The following is a 19,127-nucleotide window of genomic DNA, read 5'->3' on the forward strand; positions in this document are numbered from 1 at the left end:
CAGAGAAGCTCTGTGTGTCACTCAGGAATCCGGCCAAATTCAAGCATTCCTTCACACAATATGAAAGATAACAAGAAAAAGATGAACTATTTATATTACTTTGCTGAATAGTGTAATATTACATAATAACCATTATGTTGTATGACATATAGTAGATCATTTGATCAATATATTACAGTGATTTCACATATATTTTAAATGTTAGATCATGGCAGGAGGTCACATTTACAAATATACATTTATTATTTCATTTATTTTATTGAATTTGCTTTAAATAATTGTAGGTATTATAACCAAGATAGCGTCTCCTTGGGGATTATTATGTTCGCTTGCACAAAAATGTCTCTGACGCAATTTTATAAGGCTTTTATTGCACACTGTAGTTGTGTAAATACTTAAATACTATAGCTTTATTACCATATTTACCATATTTAATCACCAAACAATAGTGGAACATGTAAGACACTTGTTCCATTCTTGTTTTAGTATTTATTCAATAATTTTAATTAGAGTTTCTAGTTGATATAATAAGTGTTTTGTCATTTACATTTTAAACCATGAAGCATGTTATTGTTTGAATAGCTGTGGCGGTAATATATATCTAATAATAAACCCCATTATGTGGTAATTAGAGTAGGAGGGGTTATTATGCTTTTATTAGACTGATACTCATGCTGGATTTCATTAGACTGTCCACACAGAAACACGCTCGCAGTCGTCTCTCTACCAGTTTAATGGCGGTAATGGAAACAGATACTCTCTCTCTCTCTCTCTCTCTCTCTCTCTCTCTCTCTCTCTCTCTGTCTCTCTGTCGTTAGCGTGTTCTCCGGTTGTGGCGCGGTACACCTGCACCCATGCATTGATCCTGTGGTGCGTGTTTGACCCCGGCTGATGCCTCCCATTCATTCCCATTAGCGACTTGGGCGCTTTCCTTAATTCTCCTCTATTGAACCAACTAAAAGTTATTTACCGTCTCAAGCGCCGCTCACTTCACTCAAGCGCCCCGTCACAACACACCCGACAGCGTCTGACCTGAGACCTGTGCGCAGGCCTCAGCGCAAATCTGCTGTTTCCACACCAAAACGCTGGGTTTAGCAAGCTTGCTGCTTACATGTGCCACAACATAGTAATGTGTGTGTGTGTGTATGTGTGTATATACAGTGGGTACGGAAAGTATTCAGACCCCCTTAAAATTTTCACTCTTTGTTATATTGCAGCCATTTGCTAAAATCATTTAAGTTAATTTTTTTTCCTCATTAATGTACACACAGCACCCCATATTGACAGAAAAACACAGAATTGTTGACATTTTTGCAGATTTATTAAAAAAGAAAAACTGAAATATCACATGGTCCTAAGTATTCAGACCCTTTGCTGTGACACTCATATATTTAACTCAGGTGCTGTCCATTTCTCCTGATCATCCTTGAGATGGTTCTACACCTTCATTTGAGTCCAGCTGTGTTTGATTATACTGATTGGACTTGATTAGGAAAGCCACACACCTGTCTATATAAGACCTTACAGCTCACAGTGCATGTCAGAGCAAATGAGAATCATGAGTTCAAAGGAACTCCCTGAAGAGCTCCGATCTGGCCAAGGTTACAAAAAAGTTCTGCTGCACTTAAGGTTCCTAAGAGCACAGTGGCCTCCATAATCCTTAAATGGAAGACGTTTGGGACGACCAGAACCCTTCCTAGAGCTGGCCGTCCGGCCAAACTGAGCTATCGGGGGAGAAGAGCCTTGGTGAGAGAAGTAAAGAAGAACCCAAAGATCACTGTGGAAGGTTTACCTTCCAACAAGACAATGACCCTAAGCACACAGCTAAAATAACGAAGGAGTGGCTTCACAACAACTCTGTGACTGTTCTTGAATGGCCCAGCCAGAGCCCTGACTTAAACCCAATTGAGCATCTCTGGAGAGACCTAAAAATGGCTGTCCACCAACGTTTACCATCCAACCTGACAGAACTGGAGAGGATCTGCAAGGAGGAATGGCAGAGGATCCCCAAATCCAGGTGTGAAAAACTTGTTGCATCTTTCCCAAAAAGACTCATGGCTGTAATAGATCAAAAGGGTGCTTCTACTAAAAACTGAGCAAAGGGTCTGAATACTTAAGACCATGTGATAGTTCAGTTTTTCTTTTTTAATAAATCTGAAAAAATGTCAACAATTCTGTGTTTTTCTGGCAATATGGGGTGCTGTGTGTACATTAATGAGGAAAAAAAATTAACTTAAATGATTTTAGCAAATGGCTGCAATATAACAAAGAGTGAAAAATTTAAAGGGGTCTGAATACTTTCCGTACCCACTGTATGTATATATGCACTTAAATTTTTTATTTTAAATGTAGTAGTCAGGAAAGAAAATGTGTGAATCGTTGTTCGTTTTGTAGATTTTTATTTTTACAAATCCATTACAAATCCGCTAGTGACCTTATCAGTTTTTCAAATGTTTATTATTATTGTGTGTGTGTGTGTATTTGTATATATATATATATATATATATATATATATATACAGTATATACACTATATTTGTGTGTATATATTGTGCTTGGAGACTTCAACATCCACCTAGATGGAGATGACTACCTAGGGGGGGAAGTCGTGGCCTAATGGTTAGAGAGTCGGACTCGTAACCCAAATTGAGCAAGGCACTGCTCCCCGGGCGCCGCAGCATAAATGGCTGCCCACTACTCACTTAGATAAACCTCAGGCTGCAGACTTCCACAATCTGCTTGCCTCTTTTGAGCTCAAGAGAGTGTTAACTACTCACAAATCTGGCAACCAACTGGACCTTATTTACACACGACACTGCTCCACTGATCATGTGCTGGTTACTCCACTGCACACCTCGAATCACTTCCTCCTCACCCTCCCGGCTATCTGCTATTGTTTCATCTTTGCTTCCTTCTCCTGAACAGTTATCATCTCTTGATTTTAACCGTGCTACTGTTTAGACACTGTCTGCCCCTTGTCTTCCAGGCCAGGCCGTACCACCCCTTCTGCCCCTTGGCTGTCTGATGTTCTCCACGAACATCGTTCTAAGCTCAGGGCTGCTGAAAGGGTGTGGCGCAAATCAAAATGTCCTACTGACCTTAATATGTATCAATCACTCCTCTCTTTCTTCTCTGCTAATGTCTCCACTGCTAAAAAAGGACATAATATCATAACAAAATTAACAATTTGTATAACTCTCGCATGCTCTTTAAACCATTTTCCTCACTCCTTTGTCCTCATCCTCCCCCTCCTTCATCAACTCTAATAGCTGACGACTTTGCCACGTTCTTCATTAATAAAATTAAAATCATCAGTGCACATTTTTTCACACCACAGTCTGTTAAGCACATCTTACCAGCAAACATACAATCGTTCACATCCTTCTCTTCACTCTCTGAGGCAGAAGTCTCCAAACTCATCCTTTCTAATCATCCTACTACTTGTCCGCTTGATCCTATTCCATCTCATCTCCTTCAAGCCATTTCTCCTGCAGATGTACCTGCACTCACTCACATCATTAACACATCCCTTCACAGTGGTGTGTTTCCCTCAGCATTTAGACATATAACCGTATAACAGATTATAACAGATCGTATAAACCCACTACTTAAGAAACCCACCCTTAATCCATCTCTTTTAGAGAACAACAGACCGGTTTCCCTTCTACCTTTCATTGCAAAAACACTTGAACGAGTTGCGTTCAACCAAGTCTCTGCCTTTCTCACACATAACAACCTCCTCGACAGCAACCTCCTCCTTCTGGTTTCAGAAGTGGACATTCAACCGAGACTACCTTGCTCTCAGTTGTTGAAGCCCTAAGACTGGCAAGAGCGGATTCCAAATCTTCAATACTTATCTTGCTGGATCTGTCTGCTGCTTTTGACACGGTTAACCACCAGATCCTCCTGTCAACCCTATTGGCAAAGGGCATCTCAGGAACCACACGCCAGTGGTTTGAGTCTTACCTCTCAGATAGGTCCTTCAAGGTATCTTGGAGAGGTGAGGTGTCCAAGTCGCAACATCTAACTACTGGGGTGCCTCAGGGCTCATTTCTTGGACCACTTCTCTTTTCCGTCTACATGGCATCACTAGGTTCTGTCATTCAGAAACATGGCTTTTCATATCACTGCAATGCTGATGACAACTCTACCTCTCATTCCATCCTGATGATCCGACGATAGTTGCTCACATCTCAGCATGTCTACCAGGCATTTCTTGCTGGATGAAGGACCATCACCTTCAACTCAACCTTGCCAAGACAGAACTGCTTGAGGTTCCATCAAACCCATCAATTCATCACAATTTCACCATCCAGTTAGGCACATCAACCATAAGTCCTTCAAAAACAGCCAGAAACCTCGGAGTTATGATTGATAAAACTGCCCGGTCCTGCAGATTTGCTTTATTCAACATCAGGAAGATCAGGCCCTTTCTTTCGGAATATGCTTCACAACTCCTTGTTCAAGCTCTTGTTCTGTCCAGGCTAGACTATTGCAATGCTCTCTTGGCAGGTCTTCTAGCCAGTTCTATCAAACCTTTACAATTAATCCAGAACACGGCAGTAAGATAAATTTTTAATGAGCCAAAAAGAATGCACGTCACACCTCTGTTTATCAGTTTGCACTGGGTACCAATAGCTGCTCGGATAAAATTCAAGGCATTAATGTTTGCCTACAAAACCACCACTGGCTCTGCACCCCTTTACCTAAATTCATTACTTCAGACTTATGTGCCTCTAGAAGCTTGCGTTCTGCAAGTGAACGGCGCTTTATTGTGCCATCTCAAATCACTTTCACAGACTTTTAAATCAAATGTTCCCTCCTGGTGGAATGACCTGCCCAACTCAATCCGAGCAGCTGAGTCCTTAGCCATCTTCAAGAATCGGCTAAAAACACATCTCTTCTATCTTTATTTGACCCTCTAACTCTAGGGGCCCTATCATGCGACGCAAGTGTTTTTTGCTTGTTTCAGTCCGACGCAGTTATCATTTTCACGTCCTGCGCCACGTTGTTTAAATAGCAAATGCATTTGCGCCCATTTGTGCGCCTATAGGCATGCTGTAGAGCCCTGCACAGGCCTCAAATTTAGGCCCTAGCCCGGCCCTGGCCCAAGACACTCAGGCCCTAGCCCGACCTGTGTCCGACAGCTTATCAGAATTACCAGCCCGAGCCCGACCCGAGCGCGTCTTTTTTCCCCTTTTCTCAAAACAGCTTATACAACTGTTTCAGCTATTAATATAGTTACATTTTGTATGTAATAGCAAAGTGATTATATTTCGTTTAGTTATTTTATAAAGTTAATAAAAAAAAAACGTTTGGAGCATTTTTTGTTCATTAAATATAAGTTTTAGTTTTTTTAATGTATCGACCACGCGGCCAGCGGCAGACAGTGAGCCTATGTTTGATCAATTTAGCCTTCTCAAATCATCACGACTTGCCTAAAATAAAATCTATAGATATAAAACAGTTCAAGCATATAACAATGTTTAAACGTTATACCTAGATAAATGTGCGCTTTATCCAATAGTTTGTGCGGAGAGTGGAAGCTAAAGCACACTTTGCAGGACATAGAGACGCCAGCTCGATCACTTGTATTTTTTTCAGTGGATACGCCGTTATTTTTGCTCATAAAGGTAAGAGCAATACATAATTCGTAGCTGTAAAGGGTCTACTTTTATTTGTGTGCACTCACAATATCAACAAATCGTTGTGCTTTTATAAAATAAAGAAAACAAACATGATGCGCTTTCTGCCGTCTCGTCTTGAACAGGAGCGCTTCACAAAAATGAACCAAAACTCAGCGAATACATGCCTCACAGACATGATAAATATATCTATAGAAAGCTTTAAATTACGACTTAAAGAAATAAAACAAATCAAAAACAAAAACTCTTTCATTATAATCATAATCCGTAAAGATGCAATTCTCTCTAAAGGCGCGTCTAATGAGGAGATGGTGAGTCAGGATCGGCAACTTCATCCTTGCGACACCGAATAGTAAATAACTCAAATATCTCCTTCCTCTTTCTCCCTGTCACATTTATGGTAATTACTTTTGCCGGTGCTTTGCGTCAAGCTTAAGCCTATTGCTTGCGTTTGAACGCAGAACTGTTCACCATACATACTGCTGCTGCGGGACACTAAACACGTCGAGCCGCTCTTGACAGTCACAATAGCACGGTCTCGTGTTGTTTCCACCAGCGAGGCAATTTTTTCATCACTAGCCTAATTGATGGATGTCTAAAATATAAAAATAAGAAGAAGCCTAAAACAGGCCCGAGGCCCAGCCCGCGTCTGAACTATGACGTGAAAATTGGCCCGAAGCCCGGCCCGAGGGGCTTAAAAAAGTCTGAAAAGTGCTGTAATGCAGGGCTCTAGCGTGCTGGCCTGAAAGCGAGGTTTGTTCAGATGCATTGTTGGCACATTGTTATTTTGAGGCAAGTGAAATAGACTGCGCTATTGACCAAATAAAACCTGGTCTAAAGTCAATGGCACAGTATTTTTTTGTTATTTAAAGAGCGTGTTACAACGTGCGTACACTCTGCTTATTACACACACAGGGATGCACAGCAGCACACAAACATGCCAAATTAAAAGATTACAATGTAAAAAGATTATTATTGTGTAGGCTACATAAATATAAAAATGCCTACATGTCATAATGGATAGTCATTGCATGTATCAGAATTAGGCTACCTATTTGCTCTCGCACGAGCGGATCCGTTTCCTCTCTGGAGTCGCGTTCAGTCTTTGCGCTTGCAAATTCTGCTGTGTAAATAGCAAATCCGCCATGGTACGAGCGCAACTGGCTCTTAAAGGGAATGGAAGATGAGACTCTGATTGGTTTATTGCACATTATTCCCAACACACACCCATTACTCATTAAGAGAATAGGGACAACCCTTTTAGACCATGTCCCGGGCGTTAAACTAGCAAAAGTGGATTCGGACACGCCCTAAGTGCACCTGCGCCTTGTGCTTTAGACCATGCGCTTAGATCATTAAAATAGGGCCCTAGCACTCTCTATTCTAATTCTATTCTTTAAAAAAAAAAAAACTTGTCCCTTTTAGACTTGCACTCTATTCATTTACTGCTCGTTTTCTTTAAAGGGGTCATATGATGCGATTTCAATTTTTCCTTTCTCTTTGGAGTGTAACAAGCTCTTGGTGAATAAAGAAGATCTGTAAAGTTGCAAAGACTAATGTCTCAAATCCTAAGAGATATTCTTTATAAAAGTTAAGAGTCAGCCACACCTACCTAAAACGCCTCGTTCTAACACACCCCCACACGTCTACCTCACTATGTGGGAAGATTTGCATAATGCGTTTGTAATAGGTTTTAATGTTTTTGTCTCGTCGCTCCGGCCGGGATACGGCATCACAGTATGGTGAGGGGCGTAACATTTCCGTCACATGCTTGAGGTATTCGGCCAATCATAACGCACTGGATAGCTGGCCAATCAGAGCACACTTCGCTTTTCAGACCGGTGAGCTTTGTAAAAATCTACGCGTTTCAGAAAGGCGGGGCATAGAGGAGAAACAATAATGTACAGTATGTGGAAAATAATGTGTTTTTTTTTACTTTAAACCACATAAACACATTTCATTACACCAAATACACAAAATAATGTTCTTTTTAGCGCATCATATGACCCCTTTAAAAAAAAAAACGAACTAGCTTTTCTAATCTTTTTGTATTTGTTTTCTTTTTATTTATTATACAATTAACAAAAGCAAAAAAAGCGTCTAACACTAGCTTGCTCTATTCTTTTTCTATTATGTCTGTTTTCTTTTTTATTTATTATATAATTTAAAAAAACCTTGCTACATGTACTGCGTTAAGCTAACTGAGACTTGTTGTAGCACTTGCATATCATTGCTGTTTTTCTGATTTTGATTGCTTCCATCGTCCTCATTTGTAAGTCGCTTTGGATAAAAGCGTCTGCTAAATTACTAAATGTAAATGTATGTATATATATATATATATATATATAAGCTATGTGAATTATTAATTATATGCCAAGTATTGAGTAAAATGCATGAATCGCAATTTGTTTCTCTTGCTTTTTGTGTAACAGCATTACTTACTGCATGTTAACCAATGCATCACACTTTTTACATATATTTAATATTTTTACTGCATGGAAATCTGCATAACGTGTTTGCAAGATTTCCTGCTAAGCATTTTACATAGACCTCCTACATTATCCCAAGTTCTGTTATTTTTCTCAGTAAGAACCATTACATTCTTCCATGAAGTCACAAATAAATCATCAGTCATTTATTTGGATCCACTTATTCTCCATCCCGATGTGCCTGGTCGGGCCGGTTTGTGTTTTGACGTGCGCTGGAGTCAGTGTTGTTTTCAGTTGAGCGTGTACCGCGTGGTTATTTTTGTTGAGCAGGTGTAGTGCTGGAGTCAGCGGTTGGCTGCCGGTCTGTGATGGTGATGGATGCTCTGTGGCGGTCACTGTGCTCTAACGGGCCTCTGTTTGTCTTTCTGAGTCACAGCGCCGCAGACGTGGATGCATGTGTACATTTACGGACTTCTATATTTATTCTGTTCCTATTTTCAGTTCATCAGTTCTTATGGATGAGGCAGGTAAACCAGTGCAGTCACTGTTACTCACTAGAGACGCTTTATTTGTGCTCTACCCCTTGATACAGTGAGAATTCAAGCTAGAAAAAGAAAATATTTAAAGGTCTAGTGTGTATTTTTTCCTCCTACCTTAAATAAACTGTTTCTCTGAGAAGTGAAAACACTATGGCTTTCAGAATGTTGCTTTGTTTGTTTTAGATTCGTGTCCAGCCCGACACAGCAACACTTCTTCAACCAATAGCATGAGTTAAGGGCAGGATTATCTGTTTTTCTAACCAATGGCAGATGGGGGATTTGTTCAGAGAAACCTGTTTGGAAAACAACATTATTTCTGCAGTTTTGTTTGAAACTGAAGTCGCAGTTTCACCTTTAAACCTAAAAGATCAAATCAAACATTTAAACCTGGTCTGTTTATTTTTTTTATGCGTGTTTAAAAAAACTAAATCCTTTTTCTTTTGAGTTGTCATCTATCATTGCGCACATGTTGTGTTTAATTGTGTTCCTTTTTCACAAGCTTGCGACAAAAACTGAGAAATGATAACAATAAACCATCCCCTCTCATCTCTGTTGTACCCAGAGTTAACTAAAATCAAAAATAAAATAAAAATAGGTTTCGATTCGTCATTGAAATAAAGCCGAAATAAAATAAAATATAAATGTGACATGAAAAACTTTTACATGAAAATGGCAACCGACTTAACTAAAATAAGTAAGTTGAAGTACTAAAATTACTAAAACTAAACTGAAAAAAAATAAAATAAGGCTCATAGAAATATAAAAAATAAATAAAATATAATAAAATAATTAAATTTAATTTAATTGATTAAAATTAAAACCGACAATATGAAAATAAAAGATCATTCAAAACATACTAACAAAGTATATAAATAATACTAAAATAAGACTGGTTGTATGGAAGATAATAATAATAATAATAATAATAATAATAATCTATTCAATTTTACTTTAATAAAACTTCAAAACATTTTAATTCCTCCCCCCCAGTTCTTCATTAAATTTTAGAAGCAAGGGCGTTTTCATGATATTTCTAATCTAATCAAGTAGTTTCTGATTTTCCTAATTAATGCTATTGTCAGCATTATATAATGTAGAAATGGGGGTTGAATAATCTGGTCTAAACCAAGACACAATTTGTCCCCTGTAAGAGCTCGCTGTGAAACTCGTATCCTTGTTTTGTTTTGCAGAAAGCTCAGTGTCAGGACAGGAAATGGAGTGCATAAGGTGGCACAGGGGATGAATAACAAGCCGTACTGACGGGAAATCTTCAGCTTTATGTGCCTTGATAAATGCCATGCCCGCTATGTATTTCCAGTTTAATTGAATTTTGATGGCTGTACGACCCAGGGTCGTGTCGCTGGGTCTCTCTCTCTCAGCTAAAGGTAGAAAGTGAAGTAATTCTGTGGGTTTCCTTCTTTAGATAAAGCATGAAGTAGATGGTTTGTGGTGAGCTAGATTGATCTATCTATCTATCTATCTATCTATCTATCTATCTATCTATCTATCTATCTATCTATCTATCTATCTATCTATCTATCTATCTATCTACCTACCTACCTACCTACCTACCTACCTACACATAATATAATGTATTAAAATATGTGACCCTGGACTACACAACCAGTCATACATTTTTTTTTTTGTAATTGATACATCATCTTTTATACATCATCTGAAATTATTATATAAAAGCCAATATATTGTAAATGTTTTTCATAATATAATGTATTAAAATATGTGACCCTGGACTACACAACCAGTCAATACATTTTTTTTTTTGTAATTGATAAATCATCTTTTATACATCATCTGAAATTATTATATAAAAGCCAATATATTGTAAATGTTTTTATTTATAGGTTATATTTATATGAACAGTTTCTCGTATGTTTTTATAAAAAGTAATGTTTACAACACAATCTGGGACAAGAATTATACGTTTGAAACTTTTTCCGCAATTAGGCGAGTACAAAACAAAACAAAAACTTTAGGTTCTTTCTTTTATTTTAGTTGCTCTTTAATCTTCTGTGTGCCTGTGGAGCCTGGTATTGATATTGAGTGTCAGAGGAAATAGAATCTGAGGCTTGTAATGTGCATTTCATGTCCGTTTTTGATTAATCTGTTTATCGGCTCCGTAATGAACACCAGGTATGGTTGGTTAGTCAAATTATTGAGCATTATTAACCTTGGATGAAATTCACAAAGCACGGAAAAAACTGATGTAACATGCAAGAAAATTACAACTGGGGATAAAAGGTTCGATAATGATTACGATCTCAATACCACCCGGATGAGCGGCCAGAATGCATATATATACGTTTAAGGCCTTTTACTGGCTTTTAAAGGAGGGAGACTTTTTAAAACGGTTAGGAAGGGCTGAATGTGAACTCAAGTGGTTTATGGATCACTTCGCTTTTACTGTTTTTCCAAGAGTGGAGATATTAAAGTTGCATGACGACTCTTTGCTCTCTCTTTAACAATGGCAGTGATGGAATTAACGGCGCTCCCGCTTGGCTGTCGGGGGCCGGGCCGGGAGGCTGGCATGAGGGGGATGCCGTGGGGACGCCGTGACCGTTGCAAACCTGCAGCACAATGAAAAATGATGTTGGGATTTAGCTGAGGCCACTTGGGGGTCAAAGACGAAATACGTGAGGGAAGGGCAGCAGAGGGCAGCCGGGGGCAAAAGCAGCGGGGGTAATAGAACGGCATGGGGCTGGTCAGGTGGAACTCTGCTCCTCAGACTCCTGTAATTACAAACCATACATTTCACTTTGGGTCATGACAACGTCTCCCCCAATCCCAAATGAAGATGGGGGGGGTTATTAATGGCGGAAATTAAGGTTCCCTGCACACTGATGGAAGCGCCACACTTCCTGTTTTAACCCCAAAATATATGTTTCACTTCACCTGCTGTCTCTAGCCCCACCCCCTGAGATGCTTCATGACCATATATGGTCATTAGGCCTGCCATTGGTCTGATAAACTGGTAGCCCCACCCCAAACTCACACATTTGTTGAGCCAGAAGTCGGATAAGTCAAATCAAGCCGAGCAATAATTCGATGGCTCCAAAAGTGTCTTCAAGAAGTGGTATTGGGACATAACATCAGCTTAATTCGAACTTTGGTCATTTAAATTTTTTTGGGCACCACTGCGCAATATATCCACAAATATGTGCATCCCTTGTCAGGCTATGTCTTTCAGTGTTCTCTGATTCATTAGGATCTAGTGCAGGACAAAGCCATTGTGTAGTATTGGGTGCACGTGTTCCCGAATATTTGAGCTGTAGTGCTCATGTGGATGATTCAGGTTCGAGTCCTGCCTGCAGAATTTCCCAATTCCTTTCCATCCCTGTCCCTTGCTGTGTGTCTTTTTGCAGGCTGCACCCTCTGGAGGTCGCAGTGGTCAGCCGCATTTGTCATTGAGGCTGCGTCATTTTAGAAAAGTAAGCAATATATTGAAACAAATTTAATTTAGTTATTTAGTAGAATAACAGTCAATTTTATAATATTTACTTTTCTGAAATGAGACATCTTCAAAGACGTGTGTGGGTTACAAATGCGTCCTCTGGAGGGCGCAGCCTTCAAAATGAGGCATAGCTACTCTTTCCAACATTTTCTTGTCCTTTCAGTGGTCAGATAAACTGTTAAACACTTTATCCATCTTTTTTTTTTCCTCTTTCCACAGCAATTTGGTGTCTGCTCTTCACTATAAATCTGTCTATTAACGCAGCGTAAGCCATACAACAAAAATGCTTATCTGACTAACAGTTAGCCACATTAACAAATGCACACTTTTAAAAAAAAAAAAGTGTGTTATTGTTATGATTATATAAAAATATAATATAATAATATAATAGTCACATATTGCATTGTTAAACACTGAGGAGATACTATATTCTAGATACTATATACTATAATCTAGTGCAGGACAGAGCAATGGTGCAGTGGTTAGCCAATGTACTCCTGAAATTGTGAGATGTGGTGCTCGTGTGGATGATTCAGGTTCCATTCTGGCCTGCAACATTTACAAATCCCACTTTCTCCCTCTTTTTCTGTTCAAAACAGTTTGATGTGCATTCTGCACTGTAAATCTGTCTAATAAAGCTGAAAAAAAAAAACTGTTAAAATAACTATGGAGGACATAAGTCCGAGTGATGAAAAAGAATATCAACGAGAATCATGTTGTCGAATTATAGTGTTAATCTGTCCGCTCTTTGTGTTTGTCTTGGATTATTGCCCCATCCTTCGCTCTAAAATGCACATGTCCACTAGAGATCAGGATGTGACCTGCAGAAGAACTTAGCAAAACAATAAAACCATGAACTGACCCAGAGGTCATCTCTGGAACATCCCGTCTTCATGGCATCCACACAATGCGTTATACGCCGAAGCGCGATCTTTAAGGTTAGAGGGTTTGTTCAGATCACTGACCCTCAGCATGAACAATATTATGCTTGTCTAAGCAAACATCAGTAAAATCCAATGCAGTGATCATATTACTTACTGACAGCCATTTTTTTTTTTCAATGAAGTGTCATGCTAATTTAGCTGGATTTCTCCCCCAACACGTGCAGGGTCTCACTGCCTCTCTTTGACGAACAAGCGGAGTCATTACGTCCAAATTAATGTCAAGCCCCTCTTATTTTCTATAAATAATACATGGCGGGTCGCTGTTGTCGTTAAACATGTTCTAATTTGTTCTCCATTACAAAAAACAACAGTGTTGATTAATTCACACTTCAAGCTGAACAACCGCCGCGATTTTTACAAGGTGACTGCGAGTTGCTCTTTTGATCAACGCTAATGCGACACTTTTTTCATTAATGCGACAATGAAAGCGCAGTGCTTAATTGTCATATTATGGATTTGCTAGTAAATCGGTATTTTGTTTGGTGGTTTGCTGGCAGGAAAGGCATTTAAATTCTCCCGTCTCTTGTTTGTATTTTGGTGTCTGTTTCTTGGGAAGGAAGCCCCTTTTGCAGATACACACGGCGTTCTCCATTACTCCTAATAAGGTGTCATAAAATTGAATTCCATGCTTGGTTTGTCAGAGAGGAGTTCTTATCCTACTCCAATTTTGAGTTTTAATGGGTAATACTCCTTAGCTCTCTCCTCACAATTAGGTCTCCTAGTTACCTTTTAATGAAAATCAGATTAAAACATAATCTAATTAAAGTTCATTTTAATCCACGCTATCGTCCCAACTGTCTGTGGCTTGGAATCATGCCGGCACACTGTCAAACTCAGTTAGTTTTCATAGAAGAGGAAGGCCAGACTATCAATCAAGGGTTTTTACATATGTGTGTGTGTTGGAAAACTCGTATGAAGTGCATTTCCGATCCCATTCCCTCTCTCTTTCAGTCCAGGGTAAATCTCATGAACACACACCTGTTCACATTCCACTTCAAAATCAGAAGGAAATAAAAATATATGCAGTATAGATTTAAACACTGTTTAGGCTTAAAGTCTAATTGTTGTACCATTAAGAGATTTTTCAGTGTGTTATTTGAGCTCATTTCCAGCTATAATATTACTGTAAATCTTACATATTTTTGTAGGTTTTTTAAAATGCGTTTATTTTCTACATTTTAATTATTCTTGTTATATTGTCATTACATCATGGATTTATTAATTAATTTATTTATTCATGCAGAGTAGCATATGCTTTTTCAATTACCATGAGTTGCTTTGTCTTGCTAAATTGGATTTTTATGGTTTTGCATAAATGAACAAATATATAATAAAATAATAATAAAAATACCTGCATTCATACATACACACACACATACTTACATACAGTACACACATAAAACAAAAAATAATCAATTAAAGACATTAAACATGCTGTCATAATATATTAATATTTCACAAGCCATTAATCACAGAACTATAGTAATATGTATTTATTTATTTAGACAAAGCCACTCACAGTCACTAAAACAAAATATGCTGAAGCATTTTATGCCTACTCTAAATAAATCAATCGGTCAATCAATCATTCATAAAACTGGTAATATTTACAGTAATACACAGAAACTTACTTTAGAACTTTTTTCTTTATTAAAGTAAATAGAACATTTGTTTGTTTGGTTGTTTATTCCACAAATAATGTAACAATGAAATTGAAAATTTAAATTCTGGCTCTAATAATGGCCTCAAAATAGGCTTTGTTGATTTATGCAAATCTGATCTTATTTCTTTATTTTAATTTAGGGGTGAAATATAAGCCAGCAATGTTCAGGTTTTGTGAGGTTCGTGCTCCTTTCCTGTGCATAAAAATAAAAAGGGCCGAAATCATTTAAAATGATTGCTGCATCCGTTGTGGCCTTTGGGAATGAATGGTGCAGGCCTCCCATCATGAGTGAACTTAAGGGGAAAAAGTGAAGCGAAAAAATACTCTGACATGCATGCAAGTGTCACTCACAATCAGAGACAGCTGCCAACTTTCATATCCACTGATACCCATAATGCCCAGCATTGGAGAGGGTTCACAGAGCGATGGAGTCATGCCTCTCTGTTTGAGCCGTGTTGGCCTGTCAGGTCTTTTCTGAGCCATGACAGTGTAATATGTTTTACAAGCAGAATGGCCAAGGGTTATTTCACAGTCAGAGAGAGCAGGCAGGCCAGCCAGTAAAGCGCCGCTGCACGGGGGAACAGCCATGCGGCGACGCAGCACATTTAGTCCACCTGCTAGCTGCTGCCACACTTAGACGAACGTTTGAGCTCCCTCCCGCGTGTCAAGGGAAAAGTGCGAAGGCCAATTTATTTCTGTCTTTGTGTCTGGTTTACATTAATAGGAGATTACGACAAAAGTAGCTTGCAAAGAGAGCGCATATCTGTTAGCGTTTTCAGCCAGTTTGCTGTAATTAAACTCTGGTTTTAATGAGCAAATTTGGCTGGCAGAAATACAAACATGCATCTGAGGATTATGGGTTAAAAAAAGCCGCAAAGCTCAAAAGTCTTGCCGAGAGGACAGCAGTTTCCTTCACCTTGGTGTCGTGGGACACTGCAAATTTAGAGATTTGACCTTTGTGTCCTTCGTATGATGGCAAAATAGACCGTTCGCCCAATCTGAAATTCCCTCTGATTTTTTTAAACTTGATTATTAATGTCGGACCTGCAAACTCGAGCCATTGTTATGAACTTGAGGCTTTTTCTCGCAGTATCTATTCTGAGACACGTGTTCCTTTATGACTGGTGCCCACTCCGGGTAATAAAGTGCTGATGCCAGCTTAAGAGAAACTTTAAACATACTTGGTGTAATCAAAGGCACAATGCAAAACGGCAGGTCAGCAAAACCAGCCAAAACAATACCCCAAGTCCCCCCTAAATATAACCTTTTTCGGTGAAGCAAATGTTTTGTGTTTCTGCCTTCCCATACGTATATATTTAGATCATTGTTTCTACCTTTCGGGTTTGACTGACCCATTTAGAGTGGCGATTTCGAAAATTAATTTGAGAAACTGATATGAGGCAACCATCAGAGCAATTTCTAAATGAGGCCAAAATATATTTTACGCTCTGTGATGGAGCGTCTTATCACATTAGCTTTGAAGTGCTTTAAGATCATGGGTTTTGCAAGGAAGTTGATATATAAAAGACTTTAGTCCCCCTTTAATGATTTATTCTTTGTTATTTTTGTTACTTTTTCTTAATCCATGCTTTTTTCTGCTCTGTTTTCCAGTACAAGCAAAAAAAAAAAAATAAATCATCAATTTACTTTAGAAATAAAATTGCACAAGATATTAAGACCTGCATCAGAGAATATATATTTTTAACTATGTACATTTTCTCTTTACCCCTGTGTTTTTTATTTAAATTATAAATCTAAGTATTTGGTGGGGCTTATGCTTCAAACAAGAGGAAGATAATTAGCTAATGAGGTAAGAAAACTAAACTTTCAAGTTACAGTATATATTTTTTTGAGAATAAGTTATATAATCTCACATGGTTTTGCTTTTCAAGTAAATTAATTTAATTATGGATATTTATTTTTTTAAACTGGAAAAAGATAAATACAGTTTTATAAAAATATTTTAACATTGTAAATGTCTTTACAGTAGACATTTTTGTTTTCTGTCATAGAGGTGCCTCAGGGTCTTGTCCTGGGTCCGGTTTTATTTCATTATCTTTACTAAAGCTATTAGAGTTTCTGTGACAATTTGATATTTTTTATCACTTGAAAATGGACTTGATTGAGTTTTATAAGAGCCTTTGGCTTTCTGTCTGAAGGGGAATGAATCCAAGATATAGGACCCATGCACCCTTTGCTCGGATTCAGCTGCTGCAAATAACTTATCGTAGTCAAGTGACTTATCTTAATCATTTTATTTCTCTCTTCCACCATCCCTTGTCTACCCACCCACACCCTATCTGCAGGTTTTGAGACAGCCCGAACTTTCGCTCTTCATGGTGCTCATGTGATCTTAGCATGCCGAAACCAAAGTCGTGCCAGTAAAGCAGTGAGTCTGATCACGGAAGAATGGGTGAGTAAGAACACACACACACACACACACATACACTCTGACTCCTCCTGCAGTGGGATGTCATCCCGTGTGACCTTTACATTTCATAAATCACATTTTGTGTAGCTGGCATCTCTGCCTTCTCATGAGTCACACGATTAGGTGGAGCTTTGAGTCATTAGCACTCTTCCAAATCCTAGTGAGCTGCCTCACTGTCTACTTCCTACATAGTTAGCTGCCATCTATGGCAGCATCCTAACTGACATGTAACCTCATATGTAATCTCAGCTGATATGAGCTGAAATGTTCTTCATAGGTAGCAACTCTTTGCATTCCACACAAATAGCACTGCTCGCAAATTAGTGTTGTCAAAATTACCGGCCGCGATACCAGTTGGTACTGAAATTTTATAAATGTCCATTTCCCAAATTTTCATTTGGCTTAAATGATCATCGCTTCATGCTCTTCACCGAGCGTTTACACAAGATCACACGCGAGCGTCTGAAAGCCGCATCTATCAGCTGATCCGTCACTGTATCTACAACAAAGTCATAGCATATTGTAAGCTGATAAATACTTCCATTTGATGGGTCAAACTTTACAAGGACTGTTCATAACAAAGACAATAACTATAATGATAATTGTTAGCTAAAGTTTTAATAACCATTCTAATTCTGCCAGATAGGAAATTCCACACTAAAACTATAACAATAAAAACACAGAAGAAAAAAAAAATGGTAAGGCGTATGCTTGAAACAAGATTATTTACTAATGAGAAAACCAAACTTAATTCAAGATTTTTCTGAGACAAAGTCATATCTTATAAGATTTTGCTTTTCCAGTAAATTTAAGGATATTTAGATTGTTTTCTAGGAAAAAAATACAGATTAATAAAATTATTTTTAACAGTGTAAATGTCTTTACAATAGGTGTTTTTGTTTCCTGTCATAGAGGTGCCACAAGGTCTTGTCCTGGGTCCGGATTTATTTTATTGTCATTACTGAAGCTATTGAAGTTTCTATCTATTTTCACCACTTAAATAGGCACTTGATTTAGTATTAAAGGGATAAAGTTTTAATAATCATTCCAATCCTTCAAGAATAGGGTCCACACTACAACAATAACGATAACAACACAGAAGAACAATATCATTGGAGTCACACTCAGATGATTTTTTTCCCAGTTGATGACTTATACGAACAATGACAAACAATAAAAAAATATAGTTATCTTTATCGTCATTATTGTTCTTGGTGTGAACTGGTCTTAACAGTAGCACGCCCCTTTGTTAACGGCGCAGTATCTTAAGCATGTTTACATTTACATTTACATTTAGTCATTTAGCAGACGCTTTTATCCAAAGCGACTAACAAATGAGGACAATAGAAGCAATCAAAATCAACAAAAGAGCAATGATACACAAGTGCTATGACAAGTCTCAGTTAGCTTAACGCAGTACACGTAGCAAGGGTTTTTTAAATAACATAATAAATAAAAAGAAAACAGATAGAATAGAAAAGAATAGAGCAAGCTAGTGTTAGAGGTCTTTTTTGCTTTTGTTAATTGTATAATAAATGAAAAGAAAACAGATAGAATACAAAAAGATTAGAAAGCAAATGTTAGTATAAAAAAAAGAAAACAAGCAGCAAATGAATAGAGTTAGAGTCTAAAATGGACAAGTGTTTTTTTTTAAAGAATAGAATTAGAATAGAGAGTGCTAGGGTTAGAGGGTCAAATAAAGATGGAAGAGTTGTGTTTTTAGCCGATTCTTGAAGATGGCTAAGGAATCTTAGCTTGTTAAGTATGTTTAATGGAATTGCTTTTGGTCAAGCATTTATATCTGTGTTTTTGTAAAATATGTTTCTGGCCATAATTGTCTGCTCTTTTTCTAGAACTTCTGGTAAACATCCTTAATTTAAGTAAAAAAAAATTGCTGCTCTTGTAGAAGACTTTTAACATCAAAAAGCAAACGTAAAATCTCAAACATCTCCTAAAGATCCCCTAGCTTTCAACTCCTCTTTTAATTTCTCACTTTTACAGTCTAATT

The 19,127-nt window shown here is 38.0% G+C and overlaps 1 protein-coding gene across 4 annotated transcripts in view; it reads left to right on the top strand.

Moving 5' to 3' along the window:
• The window catches only part of wwox (WW domain containing oxidoreductase), a 261,346-nt gene that overhangs the window by 6,624 nt on the left and 235,595 nt on the right, over nucleotides 1-19,127 (top strand). For all 4 annotated transcript variants that reach the window (XM_016242894.1, XM_016242893.1, XM_016242895.1 and 1 more), the window contains exon 5: nucleotides 16,995-17,101. In XM_016242894.1, coding sequence (XP_016098380.1) covers nucleotides 16,995-17,101 — 107 coding nt within the window. The remainder of the gene's footprint in view (nucleotides 1-16,994; nucleotides 17,102-19,127) is intronic.

This window comes from Sinocyclocheilus grahami, unplaced genomic scaffold (genome assembly GCF_001515645.1).
Source record: "Sinocyclocheilus grahami isolate Dianchi unplaced genomic scaffold, SAMN03320097.WGS_v1.1 scaffold675.1, whole genome shotgun sequence".
Lineage (NCBI taxonomy): Eukaryota > Metazoa > Chordata > Actinopteri > Cypriniformes > Cyprinidae > Sinocyclocheilus > Sinocyclocheilus grahami.